Below are 25,909 nucleotides of genomic sequence, written 5' to 3'. Positions count from 1 at the left end.
TGCCAGGGCTCAGCCCTGGCAAAAACTAAGCACTGCTTTTGGGGCACTATGCATCCATTAGGTATTGGGGAGGGACTGCAATTCTGCCTGGATCTTCCATGGAACACACCAGTGCTGCACAACCACTGCAGCACACGTCCAAAAGAGCTGGGCAGAATCTAGTCATTAGTGAACACACTGTTCCTGTCTTCATAGGCATGTGGCAATTCTCCAGAGGGCCATATTATTGGAAGTTAACGTACCCCCTATCCATATTACATATCATTTGAAAGCTTATTTTATGTACATTTAGAAGAGGTATAATGTGGAACTGTCCAGTGGTGTTGTAGGTGAGGTGAAACAATGAGAATGAGAGCATGTCATATTTGCATAGTTCCAGAAACGCTGCAGCATGACTACGACTACAGTTTTTCTGTTTAAATTAAACAGCAGATTAAGGTGCTAAAATTATAGGTCAAAGCTACCAAATGACAATACATTAAAAGACCTTTTGGTGTTTTTGCATGGGCAAGCATTGGGTTTTTTGCCAGAAACGATGAAGTTGTTTGGCATCTGCAATATGCAATTTTGCAATATACTAGCACAGTGGTTCTCAACTTATTTATCATTGTGGTCCGCATATGGATCCTGGACCCCCACCGCAGAACTGCACACAGTATTTAAGATGTGGGCATAACATGGATTTATATAGTGGCATTATGATATTTTCTGTCTTATTATCTATCGCTTCCCTAATGGTTCCTAATGTTAGCTTTTTTGACTATTAACTGCAGATTGAGCAGATGTTTTCAGAGAACTATCCATAATGATTTCAAGATCTTTCTTCAGTGGTAACAGCTAATTTTGATCCAATTATGTATGTATAGTTGTGATTATGTTTTCCAATGTGCATTACTTTGCATTTATCAACACTTAATTTTATCTGCCATTTTGTTGCCCAGTCACTCAGTGTACTGAGATCCCTTTGTAGTCTACTTTGGATGTAACTATCTTGAGTAATTTTGTATCATCTGCAAATTTTGCCACCTCACTGTTTACCTTTTTTTCCAGATAATTTATGAATATGTTGAGCAGCACTGGTCCCACTACAGACCCCTTGGGGACACCACTATTTACCTCTCTCCATTCTGACAACTAACTATTTATTCCTATCCTTTTGGTTCTTGTCTTTTAATTAGTTTCTGATCCAGAAAAAGATCTTCCCTCTTATCACTTGACAGCTTAGTTTGCTTAAGAGCCTTTGGTGAGGGACCTTGTCAAAGGCTTTCTGAAAGTCCAAGTACACTGTATCCACTGGATCACCCTTGCCCACATGTTTTTGACCCTCTCAAAGAATTCTAGTAGATTGGTGAGGCATGATTTTCCCTTTACAAAAGCCATGTTGACTCTTCACCAACAAATCTGATAATTCTGTTCTTTATTATGGTTTCAACTAATTTGCCTAGTACTGAAATTAGGTTTATTTGCCTGTAATTGCCAGGATCACCTCTGGAGCCTTTTAAAAAAAAATTGGCATCACATTAGGGATCCTTCAGTCATCTGGCACAGAAGCCAATTTAAATGATAGGTTACATACCACAGTTAATAGTTATGCAATTTCATATTTGAGTTCTGTAGCGAGGAAGTGTGGCCTTCCTCACAGGCAGAAGTGGAGGGATGCCGCAAGCCACCTGGTGGGTGGAACCAGGAGGGCCACACCCTGCACGCTAGAAGCAGGGGGTGGGACAGGAAGGGGAAATATAAAAGGCCAGCCCAGCAACTCATTCCGGAGGGAGCTGCCGAAGGAGACACATGCTTCTTCCCCGCTGCTGGAGTCGGAAGCCAGGGAGAACCGCTGCTGCCATGAGGACCAGCTTGAGCTTCCAGAGAGCTCTGTCTCCCCCAATGCCGAGGAGCTGCTACGACTTGGCAGAATATCTTGGGGAGACTGATGGGGAGAATAGGGAGCAGCCCAGGAAAGCCACACTACCATCTGGCTATGGTGATGCTGGAAACACGCTCATCATGTTGTGGGTGGATTCCCCGCTGACCCAGTTGCAGACCATTCTGCCACTGTTAGGGCCCTGGGCTAGGACGCGGTGCAGTTGGGTGGGCCCGCATCCCCCCTGCCACCCAACCCCTAGGGTTGCAGTACTCTCCTGTCCTTAGCCCACGAGGCCTGCGCTCCTTGGGCATACCTACATGAGCCCCATAGACTGTGTTTGGCGCTCACTCCTGCCAGATCCCTGCTTAAAGGTGGGGTGAATAAACTGCTACAGCTCTGCCTGACTGCAGACCAAAGTCCAGTCTGTTTACAGCCCTGCCCTTTTTGAAGGCCGGGGCCCCTTGAAAACCAGTAATTCCCCCCTTTTTTCCTTTGCTTGGAAAAGACTCTAGCAGACTAAGGAGGAGGTGTGGTCTCCCTCAGAGGCAGAAGCGGAGGGGCAGCCATGCCAGCTTACAAGTTCCTTCAGAACTCTTGGGTAAATACCATCTGTTTATGGTGACTTATTACTGTAAAACAATTTGTTCCAAAAAAATCCTCTACTGACACCTCAGTCTGGGACAATTTCTCAGATTTGTCACCTAAAAAGAATGGCTCAGGTGTGGGAATCTCCTTCACAGCCTCTGCAGTAAAGACTGATGCAAAGAATTCATTTAGCTTCTCCTCAAATGCACTGTCTTCCTTGAGTGCTTCTTTAGCACCTCGATCATCCAATGGCCCCAATGATTGTTTGGCAGGCTTCCTGCTTCTGCTGTACTTAAAAGAGTTTTTGCTGTTTGTTTTTTAATCTTTGCCTAGTTGCTGTTCAAATTCTTTTTTGTCTTGTCTAATTACTCTTTTACACTTGACTTGCCAAAGTTTATGCTTCTTTTTCTATTTCCTCAGTAGAATTTGACTTCCAATTTTTAAAGGATGCCTTTTTGCCTCTAGCTGCCTCTTTTACCCATAGTGGCATTGTTTTGGTCCTCTATTTTTTAATTTAATTCGAGCCTCTATTATGCTGTTTTTAAAAAGGCTTCCATGCAGCTTGCAGGCATTTCACTCTTGTGACTGTTCCTTTTAATTTCCATTTAACTAGCTTCCTCATTTTGGTGTAGTTCTCCTTTCTGAAATGAAATGCTATTGTGGAAGGTTTGTTTGGTTTCCGCCCCTCCTCAATAAGGATGTTAAATTTAATTATTTTATGGTCACCTGTTACTGAGCCGTTCAGCTATATTCACCTCTGAACCAGATCCTATGCTCCATGTAGGACTAAATCAAGAATTGCCTCTCCCCTTGAGTGTTCCATGATTATTGCTCCAAGAAGCAGTCTTTAATGGGGTCTAGAAACTTTGTCTCTGCATCCCATCTTGAGATGACATGTGCCTAGTCAATATAAAGTTAGTTGAAATCTTCCTTATTATTGAGTTTTCTATTTTTATAGCCACTCTAATCTCCCAGAGCATTTCACCATCGCTATCCTGGTCAGATGGTCTGCAGTATATTTCTACTACTATATTCCTATTATTCAAGCTTGGGATTTCTAACCATAGAAATTCTATGGTATAATTTGATTCATATAGATCTAATTTGTATCTAATTTAGCAATGGTGGTGGTAATGCTAACAATATACTTTGGGAATTCTACCTCTACAAGGGAATTACAGTATATGAAGACACAAGGGATACAAGCCCCTTAAAAGCATAGAGCAAAGAGAAAAGACCCCCCATAAACTCTGAAAAATGTGTTGTTTGTCAAGAAAATCAAAAGAATGAAAAACCATCAAAAGCCACCAGTGCTAGACAGAATTCTGACAGCAGAAACCAGGAGACATGAATTGTATTGGCAGCTACTGAATGAGTTTTCTAGTTTAGATGCTGCATCACCAAGACTCTGTCACAGGGGCTGCTTTCAGAAATACATAAGCAATTCGTATTTGGCACATGTCAGAATTGAACCCAGGGGGTGGGGGGAAACAGACGCTGAATCTGATCAGAAAGCATCATGTTCATCTGCTTCTATAGCCATCAGAGCAAGCCTGTCCTCCAGCGATTGATCCTGTTGCATTGTTTGCTTAAGGAAAAACAAACTTCATACAATTGAAACAGTTGAGAGAGCAATCTAAGGGAGGCAGCACTTCAAAAATGAGATGATGACATGTTCTGCAGAATATCTGTGGAAGACTTGTTTGCTAAGGATGCAGTTTATCACTCAACGTGCTTTTCTTCCTACTTAAGTAAAATGAATCTTAAAGCAAAATCATCTAATTATACAGCAACAATAGTTCTCTTATGGCACTGAATTTATCAGCTAATGGGAGAGATGTACATAAGATCACTGTCTAACTACAAGGTGATTCTTCTGTCTGTGCTGCTACAAAGATATAAAGCCCTACTTCCCTCAGACAACAGTAACTCAGTGAAAACTGCAGAGGAAGACAGCGCCAGACAGGATCTAAGTTTGGATATAAGAAATACCAGGTCAGTGGTAGATGCCCTGTGCCTCCATGGAAAAAGTTTCTAAACATGGCATCCAACAAGCAGTCACTTGTAAAATTCCTTTGTGAATATTTAGTTCAAAAATGCACCTGAGAGTGTAGGAGCATACCCAACAAAAACACTTCTCTTTGCTGGAGGCTTTTCCAGTGGTGAAATAGCAAAGTCCATCACCAGTAGAAGTGCTGAAGAAGCCCAAGACTTTTACAGCACTCAACTGGCAGTGGACACAAGGATGCTTCTGCATATTATATGTGCCAATATGGCTTTTGGGTCTCATGGTGTCAAAGGAACCATAGTGATTATTAGGTCACCTGACATGTTTTATTCCTTCCAGGTCACTACTTTCCAAAAATGGAACACATAGATAACATGTGTCTTGAACCAGGCATCATTACCAGCACAACTGACAAGCATCACTTCATACTTGTGCATGCAATTTGTGACACACTCACTCCTGACTTCTACAACAGACTTCCTGCAGTACACTTCTTTGTCATCCTTATTTGGTATTGGGGGAGGAGGAGAATTGTGTTTAATGTCAAAATGAAAGGAGCTCACTGCTTCTGAGATCTTGCCAAATCAGGACAGAGTGATGGACAAGCTGCAATTGCTGTAATAAGGAAGTAGGGAGTAGTGCTGTATGACAAGAGCGAGAAAGAAAAGAAGATCCACAGTGACCTGAAATGCTAGTGCTTCAATCGAGCTGCTGAAAAGGACAAACTCCCACCACATGAGGACAAACACGTATCCTGGCAAACAAAGATTTGGATGTCTTTGCACACAGGCAAATCAGATATTGGGTCACCAACACAACATGAATAGAAAAAATTTAGACTGTGAACTACTTTCTATATTCTTCTAAGGCCCAATGATCTTTGAGCCTCTATAAGACCTTATTTGTGCCGTTACCAGTGGGGGCTGCTGCACAATCAGCCACGTCTGGAGTCCGAACAATCCTCCCTGCATAGAACTGTGTACTTGCCATGTCAATGAAGACTGTGGTAACGCACACACTCTGGCAAGAGATCATAGTGATGAACAAGATTATGATAATGATGACTAGAAATGTCCCTAGTGTTATTACGCTTAAGTGATACCTGTACATTATTGACCAAATTGGTGCTATCTGCTATTCATCTATGATGTCACTTAGAAATGAATAGCCAAATATGGCAGCCACAGTTCTGGTTCTGTCCTTTGGTATTTGCAGTTTGTTTTTGCAGCCATGATCACTATTAAAGCAGCTCTTGTTCAAATCCCAACCCAAATGGCCCTTCCTAACCGTTCAAAAACTCACTACTTCCATGAGGCAGATGGCACTCTAAGGGCTTGTTGACACTTGAAATGCTATAGCGACACAGCTGCACCACTATAGTGCCTCACTGTAGACACTACCTACGCTGAGGGGAGAACCCTTCCCCTCAAAGTAATCCATCTCCCGAAGAGGCGGTAGCTAGGTTGACAGAATTCTTCCATCAATCTCACGCCATCTACACTCGGGGTTAGATCAGCTTACCTATGCCACTCAGGGGTGTGGATTTTTCATGTCCCTGACTGACATAGTAAAGTCAACTTAATTGTCTAGTGTAGATCAGGCCTAAGTCAGCAAAATCATCTTGGTCTCCTATTGGTCTGTTCCCATTCAGTCTTTGCCTATTTAGACCCTCATTCAGGAAAGGATTTAAGCATGTGCTTAAGTCTATCCCTATTCAGCATAGCACTTAATCACAGACTAAACTTCAGGCAGCTGCTTAAGTCCCATTGAAGTCAATGGAAGGTAATCATGTGCCTAAATATAGCATGTGCTTAAATGCTGGGTTGAATAGGGATGGCCTGTTCTCTGCTGAATTAGGGCCTTAGATTGTAAACTCTTAGAAGCAGAAGACATGTCTCTGTGTGACTTGTACAGTACTGAAAACAGTGTTGGTGCTTATCAAGTAATAATGAGATCAAGCAGACCCTCTACATCTTTGTCATTTTGAGCACTTATGTTTTCACAGAGTAATACCATACAAATCCTATATTTGGTTTAATATAGAGTTTGTCTATGACATAAAAGTAAATGCAGCATCTGCATCCTCAAACATGGCAGTATTTAATCATCTCTGAAAAGGTCAGCCATGACAGGGCACAGGGCTTGTTACATACTGTGAGGCATTTTCAATTAAAAACAAAATGAGAGAATTCATAACTGGGTTGAAGTCTATGGCCCCTTTATAATATATAGGCATAAGGTCCAGGGGCACTCAAACTTAAGATACCACACAATAATGAATAATCAGATAAAATTGTGGGCCACATGAGTCTCTTGTGTTACTCCACTGGCTTATCTTTTATATTGCTCCTGAAAAATTATATTAGTCTTTTAATTAAGGCCAAATAGCAATGAGTAAAGGAAGTTGGACAGTCATATGCAAAAATGAGCATACAATTGTGTGCTGATATTTGCATGTGCAATTACCATAAATGCACATATAGACAGGGCATTTGTACAGATGATTCGCCAGTTAGGGCCTGATTCAGCAAAGTTTAACATATATGGTTTCACACTTGCCAACAAAAATTTTGTTGGCTCACATTATTTTGTTCTATTTGCATGAGATCTCTACTATATAATTAGGAAAGGAGATCTATGCAAAATTAATAGTAATGGCCTCTTTCAGTCATTCCACTAGGAGCATGTTGGTCATGGTCACAAAAGTTCACATGCTTAAAGTTCCTAGGTGTTGAGGAAAGAGCCAAGAGTATATTCCACATTTATTGCATGCAAACTATATCAGAACAAATCCATCATACTGTCTGAAGTGTTCAATTCAAATAAGTCACTACTCTGATTTGTTTTTATTTGGAACTGAGGCCGAATTTGGTCCTTATGAAAACAGAAGATTAACAACATCAGAGGACTTGCACATGTCAGTTGAACATTTGGGACGCCATAATTGTATGGGCAAGTGCTATACAAAAGTGTCCGCCCAAAGACATTTCAGTCCTGGGTCTTAAAAGCACAGAGAATCAATTCTACATTTGATTTGCACATTCATATAACATTTGCAAGTGCAAACCAGCTTAGATTTTGTTTGCGTGTGCAAAAGCATGGATGTAACTTCAGAAGTTAGCTTGAGGGCACACTGAAAATGTGCTTTTGTGCAATAAGCCACCTCACAGAAAAAATATGAAAACATTACAAAAACAAGGAAGTAAAATATTTATTCACAGACCATTGGAATCTGTAAACTTTTATTCCAATAACTGCAGTCAGGCAAATACTTCTCCTTTGCCCCAGCTGAGGTTTCCCCAACAGTAGGCATCCTGGTGGCAGACATATGCCCTGACCAGTATCTCCTGTGCATGGGAGCTCCTTAGCCAAGAGGCACGCGTCTCCACTGGACTCTCCAGGCCAGTTCACCAAGAGACAAAACTGACCATTCTCACTTGGTGGAGGAGGGAGTGAAGATCCCAACAAACCCCTCTCCCTGCTAAGCCAAGGGAAAGAATCAAGATCCTGCCTCAACTCCCCTTCCCCAGGCCTAGTTGCAGGGGAGGGGAAAATCCCCAGCCATTCAAAAATAATGAGTACAGCCTAAGCCCCCCCACGAGATTGTTTTAAAGCTAGTCGATATTTTTAACCCAATGAGACTTAAATAAACAAATATTGGGTTCTTTTTTTCTGTCTTTTGGTTTCTTAGCCTTCAGGGTTCATTCGCTTCAAGTTTTCTCCACAAGCAGCAGGGCTAGAAACGTACTTTTTAAAAAATGAAAGCTGAGATTTTCACAAAATTCACTTAATTCCAGAAACTGAGGATTTAATAAAGATTCCAAGTTATCCCAAGCCTTGCAATAACATAGTGGGAGTTGACAACATTGCTTTCCCTGTGGATTGGAGAGAAGATCTTGGTGCAGCTCCCTCTCTCCAGACTTGAGGGGTGAGTGAAGATCTTGGCACTGACCCCACCCCAATGCCTGAGTGGGGTAGGGAGCAAAGATATTGACCATTTCTCCTGCCATTTAGGCATAGGATCTTCCAGTACCCAAGCAGCAACAGAGCAGGAGCAGCAGAGCCACATAAAGAGATGAGTGATGTAACGTACCAGTTGATTTGGGAGCTGCAATTGTTTATTGGGACATGGGGTGGCAGTGGTGGTAATTGATGGAGCAGAGGGTAAATGGGAGTGAATGAGTGGGAAAGGGACTGAACAATTGAGTGAGGATAGTTGGATTTCAGGGAGAGAATAAATAGAGGGGCAGATTCTCAACTGGTGTAAATCAGCATAGCTCCATTGATTTGAACAAACTATTCAGATGAAATCTCTCTTAAGACTCACTCTTATGGTCTTACCTATAATTTCAGCAAGTAGCAAAGAAGCAGCTGTGTGAATTGTTGCAAAGTAGCATGCTGTAGTCGTGCCATTCTTTAGCGTTCTTCTCTATAAAAAGAATTCAGTTTTGAGTTGTATGAAAAGTGTGTCACATTGCCCAAATGACAAAACATGCAATCAGTGGTTTTAATCTGCAAGATGGCTCTAGGGAATTTTGCACTGACTGGGACTGAAAGAGAAGTGAGGAGTGAAAAAACACTAATTTTATAGCAGATTCTTAATGTATTTAATGGAAAAACTATGGCAGATATGGGCTGATATACAGTAACTCCTCACTTAAAGTCATCCCGGTTAACGTTGTTACGTTGCTGATCAATTAGGGAACATGCTCGTTTAAAGTTGCGCAATAATCCCTTATAACGCTGTTTGGCAGCCGCCTGCTTTGTCCACCATTTGCAGAAAGAGCAGCCCATTGCAGCTGGTTGGTGGGGGCTTGGAACCAGGGTGGACCGGCAGCCCCCCCATCAGCTCCCCGCACCCCTAAGTTCCCTGTGTGGCAGCTGCCCAGCAGGCTATCAATTGCCAGCAGTTCAACTGTCCCTCCCCACACTGCCATGTGCTGCTCCTGCCCTCTGCCTTGCAGCTGCTCCCAGGAGCCTCCTACTTGCTGTGCTGGGGGAGGAACGAGGTGGGCTAATGTCAGGGTGTCCCCCGCCCTCCTGCTCTTGTCCACCCCCCACTTACCCTATCTCCATAGAGCTGGGGGGTGGGGGAGAGTGACATGACTGGGCTGAAGACGGAGGCAGCAGCTGCTGTCTCAACTTGCTGATCTACTTAAAAAGGCAATGTACTTAGAATGGGGTCAGCGTACTTAAAGGGGCAATGCGCATCTCTCTCTCTCACACACACACGGTGTGTGTCTCTGTCTCTTGTCTGCCATGCTGTCTCCCCTCCCTCCATTTGTGCTGCCTTGTAGAGTGTGAGGCTACATTAACAACGTGTTAAACCTTGAGGGCTCAGCCGAGTGCTAGTTCATCATTCAGCACTAAGGCATTCCCTGGGAAATATTCCACCCTCTGACTCCACCATCTCAGCCAATCATCATTGCTGTGTACAGTATTAAATTGTTTGTTTAAAACTTATACTGTGTATACATATATATAATATAGTCTTTTGTCTAGTGAAAAAAAGGTCCCTGGAATCTACCCCTCCCCCCCATTTACATTAATTCTTATGGGGAAATTGGATTCGCTTAACATTGTTTCACTTAAAGTTGCATTTTTCAGGAACATAACTACAATGTTCAGAGAGGAGTTACTGTACTTAATAGTTCAAAACTGTAATAGTTCCCTTCATCCCACAACGTATCCTTTGGATTCATGTCCTCCCTCGATGGTAAACTGCTAGGAGATAGGAGACTATCAACATCTGCTTCAGGGAGTAGGCATCTCTTAAGGAAGCTGCTGTGAGGTCTCTACTCAAGAAACCAAGGTGTGATGCTGACAATATACTATCTAATCTTTCAGATTTGAGTAAGATCATAGAGAAACTATATTTAGGTATAATCTTCCTGAAGTAGATGTTGATAGTCTTCTTTGGCTTGGGGTTGTGCAGCAGTCACTGGCTTTACTTGTGTTGATTGCATTTTTAAATGTTGGCAAAGGTGCCTGGAGCCTAGGATAGGTGATATATATATGTTAATTGCTGCCTATCATGTGATGAAATGAGTTTTGATGTAAGCAACTAGGCAAAAAGACATATATTCATTATGGATAATTTGAATTAATTTATACTTGGTCTTAACTGAGAATTTCCCAACTATTTAATATTCTTTTTATGGACTTTTACAACTGTTGAAGTAGGAACTATTTTGGTGATGCACATTATATAAAGGGCTATCTAAATTCTTATATTGGTCCCCATCACATAAGTATCTTAACTTTTAGCAAATTACACATTTAATGTAAAATACATTCTGTAATAAAGGCGATGCATCATAGATTAAATGCTGTTTCACTGAGAAACACATATTGATAAAGTCCATAAAGCTGGTATTTTCAAGTAACAGACTTGTGCAATAAGTTACTTTTTCATTCATATTACAATTTCAGTGGAACTACATCGTAGTTATTATACTTGTACTAGATTGCTAAACTTGAACCAGCTTTGCAAACCACTAAAACCTTAAAAAAGAGAAGCTAAGAATACCTTGAACTTTGCTGGGTTCACACAGACCTAATCACACTCCTAGACATCAGAATTAGAAAGATAATCTTGGTTTACAATCTTGAACAATGACAATATTCCCAATTTATTTAGTTCCTATTTTTCATAATATAAATTTTAATATAGTTCCTTAATTTTTTTGAGTTGTACTGTCAGCTTCTGAAAGCTGATATAGTTCATTAATGTGCACTTTACCTTATAATAGTACGCAGAAGACATTTGCTGTACTTACTACAACTCTGGTGTATACTTCTTCAGCAAAATCATTATCTTCGTATTTGGCTTCTGTTGGAAATGTATATGTGTTTAACCATTCCAAAAGAGGTAGGTCTACTCTTGTTCCAGCAAATGCATACTGAGGTGCATGGATATGTGTATCAACCATTCCTGGCATGAAGAATTCACTGTTTTAAAAAAAAAATCATAGTAGTTTGGATTTTTAAATAATTGCTCTTAAAGAATAACTTACGATTTTGTTTTGTACAACATGTTTGTATGATGGCCCACAGCATGAGTGGTCTGCGGGTTTGAACCCCAGATCTTCAGCATCCAAAGTACAGACTTCTACTAAGGAAGTACATACTTTTACTTTGTGCAGCATCAGGCACTCTAGGACACTACCTTGTGCAGAGGTGGCTCTATGTTTTTTGCCGCCCCAAGCAAGACAGTCAGGCAGCCTTCGGTGGCATGCCTACGGGAGGTCCACTGGTAACGCAGATTCGGCGGCATGCCTGCGGGAGGTCCACCGGTCCCGCGCCTTCGGCATACCCGCCGCCGATACCGCGGGACCGGCGGACCTCCCGCAGGCATGCTGCCAAAGGCCCCCTGACTGCCACCCTCATGGCAACCAGCAGGCCGCCCCCCACGGCTTGCCGCCCCAGGCACACGCTTGCTGCGCTGGTGCCTGGAGCCGCCCCTGGCCTTGTGTCACCACAACTACCCCTCTGAGTGGACTTCCAGCACCAGAAGCCCTGGGTCATGGGCTCCATCAGGAATTAAAAGTAAATATGATGTCAAATATTTTTAAAATAGTAGAAAATAATAATTTTTCCCTCTTGTAGTATCACAAAACTTTTATTCTCATACTCTGAAGTTATTTTCTTGGAAACTAATTTCTATGGCTATAAATATTTCTTCCAAATGTGATGAGATCTCTAAAAAATTGCATTTGGCAATGAAGCTGAGTGAATCATCCATAATAATGTATTTGCTGAATTTTTTCTGATTATGAAATATCATAAACCATGAATTCTGACTTTTGTTCAAAATTATTCACAAATTTCTTCATGAATTTTCCTATATGAATTTTGTGCATTGTTAATTAAGAACATTTTATATTCAAACTTTTGAAATTTGCTCTGTGTTAATTTGTTCCATAAGTCACATGCTACAGTTTCTGCCCCGATTGGGTGACATATGTAACTAACCTACACAGCATGTATTTTGAATATTACAATTAAGTATACAACTCAAAATTCATATTTGCCAAATATTCAAGCATTTTTGTTTCAAATTTGTTTTTCATTACTATTTTGATAATAAATATTGACCATTTGAATGTTCTCAAAGCAAAACGCAAGAATTGCAAGTATGGTTGAATCAAAATTCATTTTTGAATTTGGATGAATATTGGCAGAATTTTGTTTGTATGTGTTATTTGCTCAACTGTTCAATAGTGTGAAATGTACAAATGTGTCATATTTTGAAATCTATACCTCAGTCTTATCAGACAGGTAGCTAACGCAAACAGACATCATGCTAACTGACAGCTGAGCCAGAATTTTAAAGTGAAGTGCTACCCCCACTTATTAACTCTGCTGTGTTTTCCACCAGGATCAACTGGCACAGTCTGCTGCCAACAAAATGGATAACAGAATGTAAATTTACACTACTAAAAAAGATAGAGAATATTGTTTACAGTTATGCAAAAAGTATAGGTTATTTGTCAAGCCTAAATATGGCTTTACAATCTGAGAGTTATGAATCAGTTACCACAATTCACTCATTGCTAAACTCCCAACTCAAGGAATCACGAAAGCGTATTCACTGCCCACATTTAGGGCCCAATCCAAAATACCTTGCATAGGCAAAGCCACAAAGGACAGAATGGAGTCTGGATCCATAAGTGCAAATACATATGTAATACTTCAGCCATCCAGGGAACAAATTGAAGCCAAAATGACTAAATGAACTTAAATATAATACCTACTGACTACTAAGCTCTCTTATATCAGATGCCTTGAAACCCCACTTCTTAGCTAGTTGCTCTTGCTGATCTGCTTGCTCCAAAAACACAATCTAAAGGAGAAAAACAAAATAGTTAAATGTTTTAATATTGCATTTAAATATATACACAACATTAACATCACATGATGACAAAACAGTAATCATTTTACAACATCTGATTTTAAGTGCATATTTCTTTACAGCAGGAATGGGCTTGTATTAAAACATCTGTTCTACCTGATTTCCCAGGTCTGACTTTGAAATGCCTACTCATAGTCCACTAAGCAAACCAACCCACCTTGTAGCTGCAACTTCTTATGGGAAGTGAATCCAGGCACTATCTACACTCAATAACAAGTCCATCACTATGTGATTGGCATAGTTCCAGCATCCACCTTCACACTTCATAACAGCTGGTGTACAACAATTCTGCTAGTAGTAGTGGATTTCTCAGCTTACAGCTCTACACAGGGCCAGCTCTAGGCACCAGCATTCCAAGCATGTGCTTGGGGCGGTCCTTTTCAAGGGGCAGCACTCCGGGCCCTTTTTTTTTCCTTCGGCGGCAGCACTCCACCCCCCCTCCCCTCTCTTTTTTTCTTTTTTGCTTGGGGCGGCAAAAAACCTGGAGCCGGCCCTGGCTCTATAGATCCGTTTTAGCGCCTGCACTGTTCAATCTCTATATCAGCAACACTGCAGTCATATCATCCTGTAAATTCATCTATGCAGATGATATTGTGCTAGCAACGCAAGCATCCTCTCTGAAGGCCGCAGAGAAAGTTATGAAAAATGACTTCCAGATGCTGCAGATGTATTTCAAAGCTTGGCAACTGAAACCCTTTGAAAACACTCATCTCTGCCTTCCACTTGAACAGCCACGAGGCCAAAGTGCCACTGAAAGTGGACTTTTGTGGTCTGCCTTTATTGCATGACCACAATCCATGGTACCTTGGAGTTACCCTCGATCGGATGCCGAGCTATTGCCAATACCTTGACAACACCAAAAAGAAGGGTTAACATCATTCAGAAGCTTGCTGACACATCCTGGGGATGTGATGCCTGTGTGGGATGGTGCTAAACTGGTGTGGCCATACTGAATGAATGGTGTGAGCGTAACTTGGCATGACTTAAACATGGGTGAATGGCTGTAGAAGATCCTGGGAGCAGGTTCCCTTTAGGCAGAAGCATATTTGATAAAGAACTAGCAAAGTGTGCATGTATGATCAATATTGAACCTATTGGTCAGCAAATATGGGCCCGTGCAAAAGTAAATATTACATGCATAAAGTTCCAGCATGGAGCACAGGTCGACCTGGTTATAATGACCTTATAAAGAACCAGAGTGAATGATTGATAAGTGAGTAAGAGTGGGGTGAGCTTCGTTTGGTACCACCCTCCCCAGCCCTTTCTAAAACACTAATTAGGTAAAATTAGTAACAATACGCCCACTGGGCATGCTTTTAAGACATGTGACTCCTTTGAGGAAAAAGAGTATAAGAATCAAGCAAAGTAAATTACTGTGGTTGGGATTCCTTAATTGACGGTTGAAGAAGCAATACTGCCAGACAGAGTAGCCAAAACTCTGCTCCATGGGCTCGACTAGGACTGTGAACCAGAGGGGTCTCAAGGCAACCAAGGCCTTGCCTCAGGGGAATCTGAGACAGACCAGAGGGCTGAGAAGAACAGACCAGGAAGAAGCCATCTATGAAATTGGTAACCACCTTCTCTGCTTGCCAAGCAGGAACTGTGTGAGGCTAGCACAGGGCCTGGTTCTGTGTGTTTGTGAAAGAGAGACTCATTAAGAGGAATGTATAGCTCTTAATGTCTAACATAGGAGTTATGTACTTAATATAACCCTTTACCGCGTGTGTAATTTCTTCTCAATAAAATGCTGTGTATTGAAGATAATTACTGTGGACCTTTTTCACTGGTATGACAGTAATCTGCTCCACCGGGAGCCAGTAAAGATCCATTTCAGGGGTAGTAGCACCCCCTATTGTCAACAGCATGCACACTTCGAATGTCAGTACAAGCTCTTGTTTTGTCACCAGTGGAGTACTGCGCACCAGTTTGGTGCAACAGCTTCCCCACCATTCTCGTTGATTCTGCCTTCCCTGTAGGAAGGGGCCTGCACTCAACTGCATTCAGACAATGCATGAAAGGTGTGGCTATTTCTTCCACAAATACAAAATCCAAGAACCACCAAATTGTAACTGTGGTGAAATACAAAAACCGTGCAACACATCACAGACAACTGCCTTATTCACACTTACAGTGGTGGTACAAAGGGGATTCACCTAGCTACCCCAAAAGCATTAGAATGGCTTTCAAATCTTAAAATACAATTATAATCCCAGCCCATTGCTCTTCAAATGCCATACGAAAGAAGAGGCAGCTCTATGGTGGCCTTACTGGAACTCAAATTTACAGTATCCAGTAACATAAGGGTCAAAAGAATTGCCTAACATAAATATAAGGGAATAAGATATAATGCTAAAGCAACTTTATACAGGCATAATTGCATCAACACTCGGGGGCTGTACAATATTAACTATTCTAATTTCTAAACGTATATAGTTATAGTGGTACAAAAACTGTACATTGATCAGTCCTTAGACAAGATTTAACAACCGATGTAAACACACATAAGATGGAGCAGGGAAAGGGAGGACAAGGACAACAAAACAGCAAAAAACCCACCCATGGTTTAACATGGACCAGCGAGGTACCTGGATACATGGTTATTATAAGATATAAATAAGGGTCTCCCTGGAGAAAATCTAAGCATTTTTAAACGATAACTAAGATTTTAACTGAAAAAGCTGATTTTTTTTTTCAGAATCCTGCGTATTTTTGAATAGTGTGTGACTGCAGATTTTTCACTACGTGCCTCTGGAACCTTAGGACATTACAATAAAATAAATATTTAACAACAATCAGAAAAGTGTAATAATCCATTGACACTTCACATAAGACAACATCTCTCTCTCTTTTTTGAAAGCATGTTTGGTGTGTTCAGTCAGTTCAATCAGATGAACATCTGCAGGTGTTTTATAGTCCAGACCTACTGAAATTTCTGATGAGCAATAAAGAAAATGTCACAGAGATACTGAAGTAAAAATGGATGGGGAATGACTAATGCTAGCTGCTGAACAAAGTAAGTAAGAGACAAACATGAACTACCAGATGGCAAATGCTGGAAACAGACTTGTTGCCATGGAATGGGAGTGGGTATTTTATTCATAGCAAACCATTACTCAAGATGTTTTGAAATGATTCAGTTCTGGAACAACAGAAAGCTTTACTGTAATCAGTCATGTAGAATTCATCCTAGCAGAAATATACAGTCCCTAAAGACAGAAAAATTAGGCAATAACATAGGGCTGCGTGAAAGGTTAGTCTAGAACCATGAATGAAATTAAAGCAGAGTAAGGGTGGGTTCTAGTACTTCCCCTGAAAATCTACCTAGGTCAATGAACATTCATAAACGTGGACTCATGCTGTTCACACAAACGTAGATTCCCCACAAGGCATCACCTACACAGCCATCAAGTATCTTTGTTTTTGAGTTTTATGTGCCTGTGTATAACAACTGACACCTAATTAATAATGGTTGCTGGGTCATATTTTTCATTACTGTGCAGTCATTGCATGTGCAGTCATTGACATCAATGGAAAGTGGATGCAAAATGCTGCCATATCAAAATGGTAATGTACTGCACTCTTCTTGCACTGGTGCAAACAATTACACTGGAAAATCAGGGCCTCTGTGTCTGCGAAAGAACTAGAGATCAACCAAGGACTTTATGATTCAAGAGAATTTTTTAATTACTTCCTAACAGTTCAAATAGGTGAATGCACCATGGAAATTAATTCAAACTTATTTTCAAAGGAATCAGATAAAATCCTTTTTCCCACCCAAGTACAGTTACATGATCTGGAACTAGTTCTCCCAGATGGCCAGGGTGGATTGGTTGTACCAATGATAGAATGCTAAACGGGGACTGGTGCCCAGTTTCAATCTAGTGCACTGTAATAGAAAGAAATGGAATTTTCAGATGAACCTCGAGACCAATGGTACTTCTGATCGGTACCAAGAAGAGATTGGCAGTACTCGTGAGTACCATTTGTCTTTCTGAAGTTATTAAAAACATAGAATGAGTTAATACAATTCTGTATCATTCAAAACAGAATTGAAGTTCTTCACATCAATCACTCACCCAATAATTCCTGGTAGCCTAAAGCATTTGGGACCCAACTTTTGCAGTGTGGGAAACTAAGAGAGAAAATTGCTTTACAGGTTTGTTTATAGGTGAGGCTCTTATTTCATGGGAGCAATAAGTTGAAATCGCACACGCCTACCTTTTTCACTACCTACTACTTCATATGTAAATACAAATCAGAATAGAAACAAGCCCAAACTTCCATTTGATTATACTGAAGTACAGTAGTAACTGACTCTTCACTGCTGAATAGAGGTGGTAAGTCATTTATATATCTTTTTTTCCTTCTTAGAGAATAAACCTTTCTAAGTAAGCTATGTCACCAATCAGAAATGAATTTAAACATGATTTATTTCAGCTCATAACTAGTTTGAAGTTTGCAGTCACATTCCAATGCATTTCAGTATGGTCATTAGTATCTTTATTTATTATGTATATAGCAACCCAAACCAGGCTTGGCACTTCACGGATGAGGTTGCAAATCTGAGGTCCCAATCCTACAAAGATTTGAATCCCACAGAAGTCAATTAGGACAATTCACATGCTTAAAGTTAAACATGTGTGTAAGTCTTTGCAAGATTGGAGCCTAACTTTAGACAGAAAGGGACAAACCAGTATAACGTACAGAAGAGGTGGGATGGGGAAAAGGTCAACAGCAATAAGATCACATGATTATTCAACCGAGGCAAGTTCATATCTAATGGTTTAATTAAATTACTATCAATTTATGGTGATATTTACAGAATCTGTTTTACCTCAACCAGGCTAAATAAGCTTCATCTTGGCAGATGCACTTTGCACCAAATGTCATTATCCCATCTTTATATGGCTGAATTTTTCCCATCTTGGATTTTATATATTATAAATGTAAGTATGGTTTGTTTGGGATATTTCTCTTTCTGGGCGTAATACAGATTCCCTTGAGTTTAATGCCTAAACTCTCATTAACCTCAGTGGAAGCAGATTTGGGCCTCATTTCTCTTTGTTGTAGAAAAATGGTTAGATTTTTCTATCATTTTTATTAATGGGAAATATGAATAGTTGAAATTTTAATAAAAATATAATGGTGTGGAGAAAGGAAATAGAGGAAGAGAGATTACAGAAGGCACTTCTAAAAAAATTATCTTTCCACACTTTGTGAGTGTAAGCCACATCCACGAGTATGGACACACTAAGTTGACTCTTGAACAACAATGGTTACTACTGAGTAACCCATCATTCTGAGCAATGCAGCTATCCCAAACTCATACCACGAAAAACTTTATACCATACCTTATCACCATGCATTCTCTATTGAACTTGTATCTTTAAATATGTCACTGGCACTTTGCTTGTTTATCTATCTGTCCCAGGAGGCTTTTAAAAACCAAAACAGACAACTATGTTTTGTTTCATTAAAAGCCCATAAAATTGTTTCCTTCTTTCTTCCAAATGTGAATTTTTCCACAAAATTTCACTGGCCCAAGGCTCAATATGGATAATATTCAGTCCTGGTCAGTGCATACATAAATTCTATTATCTTGCAAAACATCAGGGCTAGTATTTGGTCTTGAGACTCCATCCTTTCTCATGCTTCTATCTATCCGATTATGAGATTATCAGACTTTAAAATTACAACATTAGAAAAAAATTTAGAGCAAAATATAAAAACTATTTTTAATATCTTAAATTTTAAGTGATAATTTTTCTTGCCTTCCACGGTCTGTACAATTATACTAATGATAGTGAGAAAAATCAAGGTCTCACTGATCACCATACTTGGGATCAGAAAGGAATTTTCCATGGGTCAGATTGGTAGAGACTCTGGAAGGTTTTCACCTTCCTCTGCAGCATGGGTCACTTGCAGGTTTAAACCCGTGTAAATGGTGGATTCTCTGTACGTTAAAGTCTTTAAACCAGGATTTGAGGATTTCAGTAACTCAGCCAGAGGTTAGGAGTCTATTACAGGAGTAGATGGACTATAGGGTTACATTACGTCCAGATTTTCCCGGACATGTCCGGCTTTTTGGGCCTCAAATCCCCGTCCGGGGGGGAAATCCCAAAAAGCCGAACAGGCCTCAGCGAATTCCTCTTCCCACCATACCCAGGCCAACTGGATGCAAAGGAAAAGAAGATTCATTACCATCAATTCCTGCTGCCTTGATCCCTTCCTTCTCTGCCTCTCCATCCTGGATCTCCCCCAGCATGCAACCTCCAGGAAAATAGGGAGGGGCTGGCGCCGCTGGGCCAGGGGTCAGGCCGGGGCCGGCGGTGCTGGGCCGGTGCTGGGTCGGTGGTGCTGGGCCAGGGGCCGGCAGTGCTAGGCCGGGGGCCGGGCCGGGGTCGGGGGTGCTTGGCCGGGGGCCGGGCCGGGGCCGGCACCCCAGGAGCCGACCCAGGCTGGAGCCGCTCGGTTGGGGGGCCAGACTGGGCCGCGCCTCCTCCCTCCACACTCCCCAGCTTACCTGCTGCCTGCTTCAGGCTTCCCGCGAATCAAATGTTCGCGGGAAGCAGGGGAGGGGGCGGAGTTGGGGTGGGGACTTTGGGGAAGGGGTGGAGTTGGGGCGGGGGCATGGGCGGGGCTGGGGCGGGGCCGGGGCCCCATGGAATGTCCTCTTTTTGGACACTCAAAATATGGTAACCCTAATGGACTAGGTTCTGTGGCCTGCAATGTGCAGGAGGTCAGACTAGAGGATCATGATGATCCCTTCTGACCTTCAAGTCTCTGAGAGCAGGGAGATGAAAAAATTAGGACCATTTAAAAAAAAAAGAAAAAACTCTAAAACCTCTGTAAAATATGGAATAAACAGAATATATGATGGTATGGTAAGAAAGAAGTGGATTTTTTGGCAGTTGTTTTAGATGACTTGTATAACTACTGCAAAGTCATTCTAAATTCATGCTAATAAAACCATCATAAAACAACACACTATCCTGTTTAATTGCAATACACATTTGAAAATGTGCAACTGAGCATGCACAGTATTACATTCCATTAAATTGTTAGCTGCCCACTTAAAGATCAACATACTACACATCTTTGCCTACCTTGTTAAAAGAACAATTGGTTAGAAAAACATTTGCTGGCTCAACAAACTGATAAGCTGAGATGGTCAAACTAGCAGCATTTGTATGCTACGCAAGACAAATAGCAGAAAACAGCACTCACAAGATCGTCTGGTGAAGGCAGAAATGTCTGAACTGCACAAGCCAATTATTTTTAATAAACCATAGGAACTTAAATGCAAAATAATGTTTACTGAAATATGAAGGTTGTCAGTCTAAACATTCAAAGGTTAAGAAATTACAAATTAAAGTTGCTCTAGCTATGCTAAAGTCAGCTATATAGATGAAGTAGTCTTAACTATAAACCTTAATGTATTACTTTTACTATTAATAACTTTTTAAATACACAGAGTATGTAATACAAATGAGTTAATGTTGCGGGAGTAACCTTAGCAGTGGAGTTTCCAGAGCTTGAGTGCTTTTTGTGTGCCTGATCTCGCAGCTCTGGGGCTTAGTTATGGCTCTTAGAAGTGTGCAAGGATGGAATGAGCTATAGTGCCTGCATGGCAGTAGCTGAAGCATTATGCTTGCATAGTGCAGGGACAGATAGGCTAATACCTCCAGGGAGAGGAGTGTTTTCAGCAATGACATGGCTAAAAAAGATGTACTGTATCCTCCCCTAACATTGACTTCTGGGCATTGACTGGATGTAGGAAGATTAGGACCCTGGCTGTGACCCAGACCACCCAGCCACCACCCTCTGAGTGTGCAATGTCACTGGCAAAGCTAGGTGTGTCCCCCATTGATGCAAAGGAGTCATTCTACAGGGTTGCACACTTCGCTGCTTATGGAAGCTGAGTTGTACACCCAAAGAGGGAGAGCAGCATCTTAAGCAGCTGCCTGCAATATGTGTAGGCCGCAGCAGGGGCACCACAGATATTACCTTTGCTCAGCACCAAAGAGGCACTCTGTGGGCCTGATTTTTCCTCTCTCACCAATGGAAATCAATCTTTTATGGTTTTCTGATTTTCACCCAAATCATTAGGGTTCTGTCTATTGGTGCCTTGAACATCCCTGGAAATTTTGGACTGATTGCATGTGCAGTGCCATGACCCATCAGGCTAAAGTTTGTGATTGCTTAGGAGCCACCAGAATTGCTTGTTGCAGTAGGGAGCGGGAGGGGCAGGAACTTATTCTCTATCCCAGAACCAAAATGCCCTGCCCTCCTAGAGCACCACCCAGCTAAAGATCTCGAAGAGCTTTACAGGCCTCAGTGAATTCCTCTTCCCACCATACCTAGGCCAACTGGATGCAAAGGAAAAGAAGATTCATTACCATCAATTCCTGCTGCCTTGATCCCCTCCTTCTCTGCCTCTCCATCCTGGATCTCCCCAGCATGCAACCTTCATGAAGCCCACACCCAAGCTGCCATTGAATACTCTGTTTTTCCATCCCTTCCTCACACGCTAACTAAATTCTACTCCCTTCTTAAGTCATCTCTCCTCTTGACTCCTGCAACTGCCTCCTCTCCGGCCCCACTGAGATGTGCTCCCAGTTGGCTCAGCCAAAGTGCCGCTGCTATAATCACCTTTCTCCTCTGTGGTTCTGTTCATATCACTCACTTCTTCAGAGTCTCCACTGTCATCCTTCTGCTTCCTGCATCTGGGTCAGACTTCTCCTCCCCTCTAAGCCCTACCCAGCTCCACTCGTGCCAGCCCTCCTGCTTCCACCTTGCTCAACCCAAGCCCCCACTCTCACCACCCCTTTGTAACTTTCTCCCCATCATCTTTCTACTGCCTTCCAAGCCTCCCCTTCTACATGGGAGTCTCTTCCCATGGGTCTCATGACTTCCAGCTTCTTCTTCTCATCTCTTCCCCAGGGCTCACTTCTTCCTGCAGTGACCTCTGTAAGATTCCTACATACAACCCCTGATGTGCTCTGTGAGTCTGAACGATCCCATTTTAGAGTCTTCTATTTTAATTCTTCAACAAAAGTATTGAAATATTTTCCAAATATATAGAATATATTCGAATGATAAGGCTAATCAAGTTTCTAATCTTGCAGTCTTTACACAATCAACTTCTCACTGATTCTAATGGGAGCTCTGCATGAATTAAAACTACAGAATCAGGCACTATGTGTGGGGAAAATAGTGATTCAGTGGACACTGCAATAATAAAATATAACCGTAGAAGTTTAAAGTACTGAACTCACTAACTTTGAAATATATCAAGCAAACTCTTTAACCACTCACTCAACTATATTGTCTTTAGTTGGCAGCCACTCAGATGTATAGAAATTTAACTTTTTAGCCAGAGCCCTCTGAAGTTAAGAAGAGTCTTTCCTTTGACTTCAGTGGGTTTTACAGCAAGCCTTAATGAGCCATAAGAAGGGGCTCCCACAATGGCCCCTGAAAGAGGAAGTTAGGTCCTAATCCTGCAATCAAATCTGCATTTGATGGAAACCCAGTCAGATCAAAGTGCAAAATTCAGGCCAGGGTGAGAATAAGACAAGGGGGAGGGGGCAGGAGGAGAGAGTGTTTTTAAGGGCTCCAAGTTCAGTCTGCTAGTCATGCCTGTCAAATTTTATGCAAGCCCGACATAAATTGCTGTATTTCTCCTTATAACAAAGAGGAGACATGGTAATGAAAATGATCTTTCTATCATTTATCTACACATGAAGCTCCATTGAAGTCAGTGGGATTCCACAAGGCTCAAGGATCTACCTGGGCAGAGTTCATTGTAGGATTGAGGCCTAGATTTAATATTCTTAGGGCAATAACGTAGCTTCCCCATCATATTTGTTCTTGCACAATTAATAAGAGTAATTTTCTTTTTTTTTAAATTGGCTCACATCACTGAATCAGTAATCCATGAGTTATATTAATAATTCTTATTTCATAGAGTACTTTCTATTTTCAAAGCTCTGTAGTCATCAGTCAATTATTACTCTGTATATACATTTTTTGCTTCTGACAAGAGAAAATGTCTAGTGAGACTATTCATCACTACACAAAGAATTGTGCTATTCTTATAAAAATAATTTAAAAAGATATGGTCTGAATTTTATTTTTACTGAGAATGGAAAATTAAAAACTGGAGGAAACATTTATGGTCCAAATTAACTGCTGTTTTGAAAACAGTGAAAATAAAGTAATCTATACATCATGGGCAGGTTCCTCCAAAGATGCCAAATGGTTTATCCTGTCTATGAAGCTAACTCTTTGAATTACCTGTTACCTCTAGCTAACTCCTACCGATCATAAAATATTTGTTTCTATTGCTTCCCCCAATTTACCTTGTTTCCTTAAACATTTTCAACCTCTTCCAGCAAAAATGAATCTGGAACACTTTCCCCCCTACCCTTTGCAGAACATTGACTCAAGAAATCAAATTACAATTTCAAGCCACAAGTGAGAGCAAATGAATACTTTGGGAGACATCTGTATAGCTGGAAATAAATATACCACAGCATTTCAAATCTTCCAAAGATATGCAAAAAATTCATCCACATCATTTATGTCTGCCTTTTGACAGCGCGTCAGGCCACTCTGCTTCATGCCCTCCTCGGCTAAAAACCTCATTGTAAGATCGCAAAGAAAGTCACTCAAAAACACAGCATGCATGCGCCCACAGTAACCACACACCTGTTAACCTTACATGTACATACCCCCACTAGAACACACATATGCAACGCTACAGAAAACCCATCTCACCCCCACATGGTACCACATGCAAAACCCCAACACTGTATCCTCCCACTCTTATGCACACCCCCACAGAGGCACCCCAGTAGGCCATCCCTCCTCTCCTGCACTACCCCTCCCTACACACCTCGATATTACCTAACCCCTCCACACACGCACCTCTGCCCGCGCCCGGCACCCCAACAGAACACACAGAACCCTTTGTCCCGCACCCCAATATTCCAGCCCCTCCCCCTTGCCACACGTGCCCCGGTATTCCAGCCCCCGTCCCCCGCACACCACCACCACGCCCTTCACACCCCCGCCCACCCCGCGCCTCCCACTCACTCTCCCATCGTCGCCCACGCCCAGCAGGTGGCCTTGCAGTACGTCCATGGGCGAGGAGTGGCTGGCGTGCACGAAGGTCCCTTTGAAGAGGTGAGCGAGGGGCGGCTTCTGTGGGGAGTCCATGACGGTGCCCGGAGGGAGGCGGTCGGTGGCGCTCAGAGTTGCCGCGGAGAGAAACGTGGTTCGGGCAGGAGTGGGATGCTGCTGCTCCGGGCTGTCGCTCGCTCTGCCTGGCTGCCTCCTGCACTCAGGGGGCTGCTGTCTATTCCCTGCGTACCAATAGCGGCTCCCCCTGCACCTAGCGCTGTCTCTCCACCCCCTAATGACTTTCCCTTTGGGGAGTGGTTACTGGCGCTGGAAGGCGCTTTCTCCTCCCCGTTGCTGTCGAGTCGCCTTGGACGCTACAGGTTTCCGAGCTCCTGCCTGCAGAAAACAAAGTCCGCTTACTTGCTGAGCACCTGGGCTGGGAGCAGCGTATTTTGCGATTAGGAGGAGCGGGACCTGGCAATGATCCACCCGTTGGGGGTGCAAACACATCCCCAAACACACACACTCCTGCTACTCTGGTGTCAGCCGTCAGCGCTCAGCGAAAAACACTTGTGCGAACTGCATTGGCTACATGTCTTAAAACAAAAACAACCGAAAAGGGAAGGGGAGGGGATAGATCTGGAGTCCAACGCCTGTTAGCTTTAAGCTGCAAATAAAATGGGACTGCCCTCTCCTAGCTAGGGCTGCCCGGGGGGGGGGGGCAAGTGGGGCAATTTGCCCCGGGCCCCACAGGGGCCCCCACGAGAATTTTTCGGGGCCCCTGGAGCGGGGTCCTTCACTCGCTCCGGGCCCCCCGGAAAACTCCCGTGGCGCCCGGGCCCCCGGAGCTTCTTCCGCAGCAGTTCGGCGGCGGGGGGGGGGGTCCTTCCGTCCGGGACCCGCTGCCGAAGACCCCAGGCCCCCTGAATCCTCTGGGCGGCCCTGCTCCAATCTAGGGTGACCAAATAACAAGTGTGAAAAATCAGGACACTTGGGGAGAGGTGGGGGGAAGGATAGTTGCCTATATAAGACACAACCCCTAATGTTGGGATGGTCCCAATAACAACAGGACATCTGGTCACCCTACTGCTATCCCAGTTTGCCAGGCTACCAATCTCTCCCCTCCTAGACACTCATTTCTTTCCAAAGTACCCACACAACGGGAATTTTTCATAATTTAAAAAGAAAAACTTGAAATGATACCAACTTCTGGACTCCCCATCAGGGGCGGCTCTAGCTTTTTTGCCGCCCCAAGCAGGGCAGGCAGGCTGCCTTCGAGGGTGTGCCGTTTCCGCAGCTTCAGCGTACCCGCTGCCGAATCTGCGGGACCGGCAGGCCTCCTGCAGTCATGCCGCCGAAGGCTACCTGACTGCCGCCCTAGCAGGGACCGGCAGGGCGCCCCCGGTGGCTTGCC

General features: G+C 42.6%; 1 protein-coding gene across 1 annotated transcript in view; it reads right to left on the bottom strand.

Moving 5' to 3' along the window:
* Positions 1–25,075, bottom strand: part of GDA (guanine deaminase) — a 34,274-nt gene extending 9,199 nt beyond the window's left edge. The window contains exons 1-4 of the mRNA XM_034774834.1: positions 24,469–25,075; positions 13,214–13,302; positions 11,237–11,408; positions 8,799–8,886 (exon numbers count right to left, since the gene is read on the bottom strand). Of these exons, the coding sequence (XP_034630725.1) occupies positions 8,799–8,886; positions 11,237–11,408; positions 13,214–13,302; positions 24,469–24,591 (472 nt within the window). The 5' untranslated portion in view covers positions 24,592–25,075. The remainder of the gene's footprint in view (positions 1–8,798; positions 8,887–11,236; positions 11,409–13,213; positions 13,303–24,468) is intronic.
* Between the last annotated feature and the right edge of the window lie 834 nt (positions 25,076–25,909).

The sequence above is a fragment of the Trachemys scripta genome, chromosome 6, assembly GCF_013100865.1.
Source record: "Trachemys scripta elegans isolate TJP31775 chromosome 6, CAS_Tse_1.0, whole genome shotgun sequence".
Lineage (NCBI taxonomy): Eukaryota > Metazoa > Chordata > Testudines > Emydidae > Trachemys > Trachemys scripta.
Note: the sequence above shows the minus strand (reverse complement) of the source record. Positions and strands in the feature narration are given on the sequence as shown.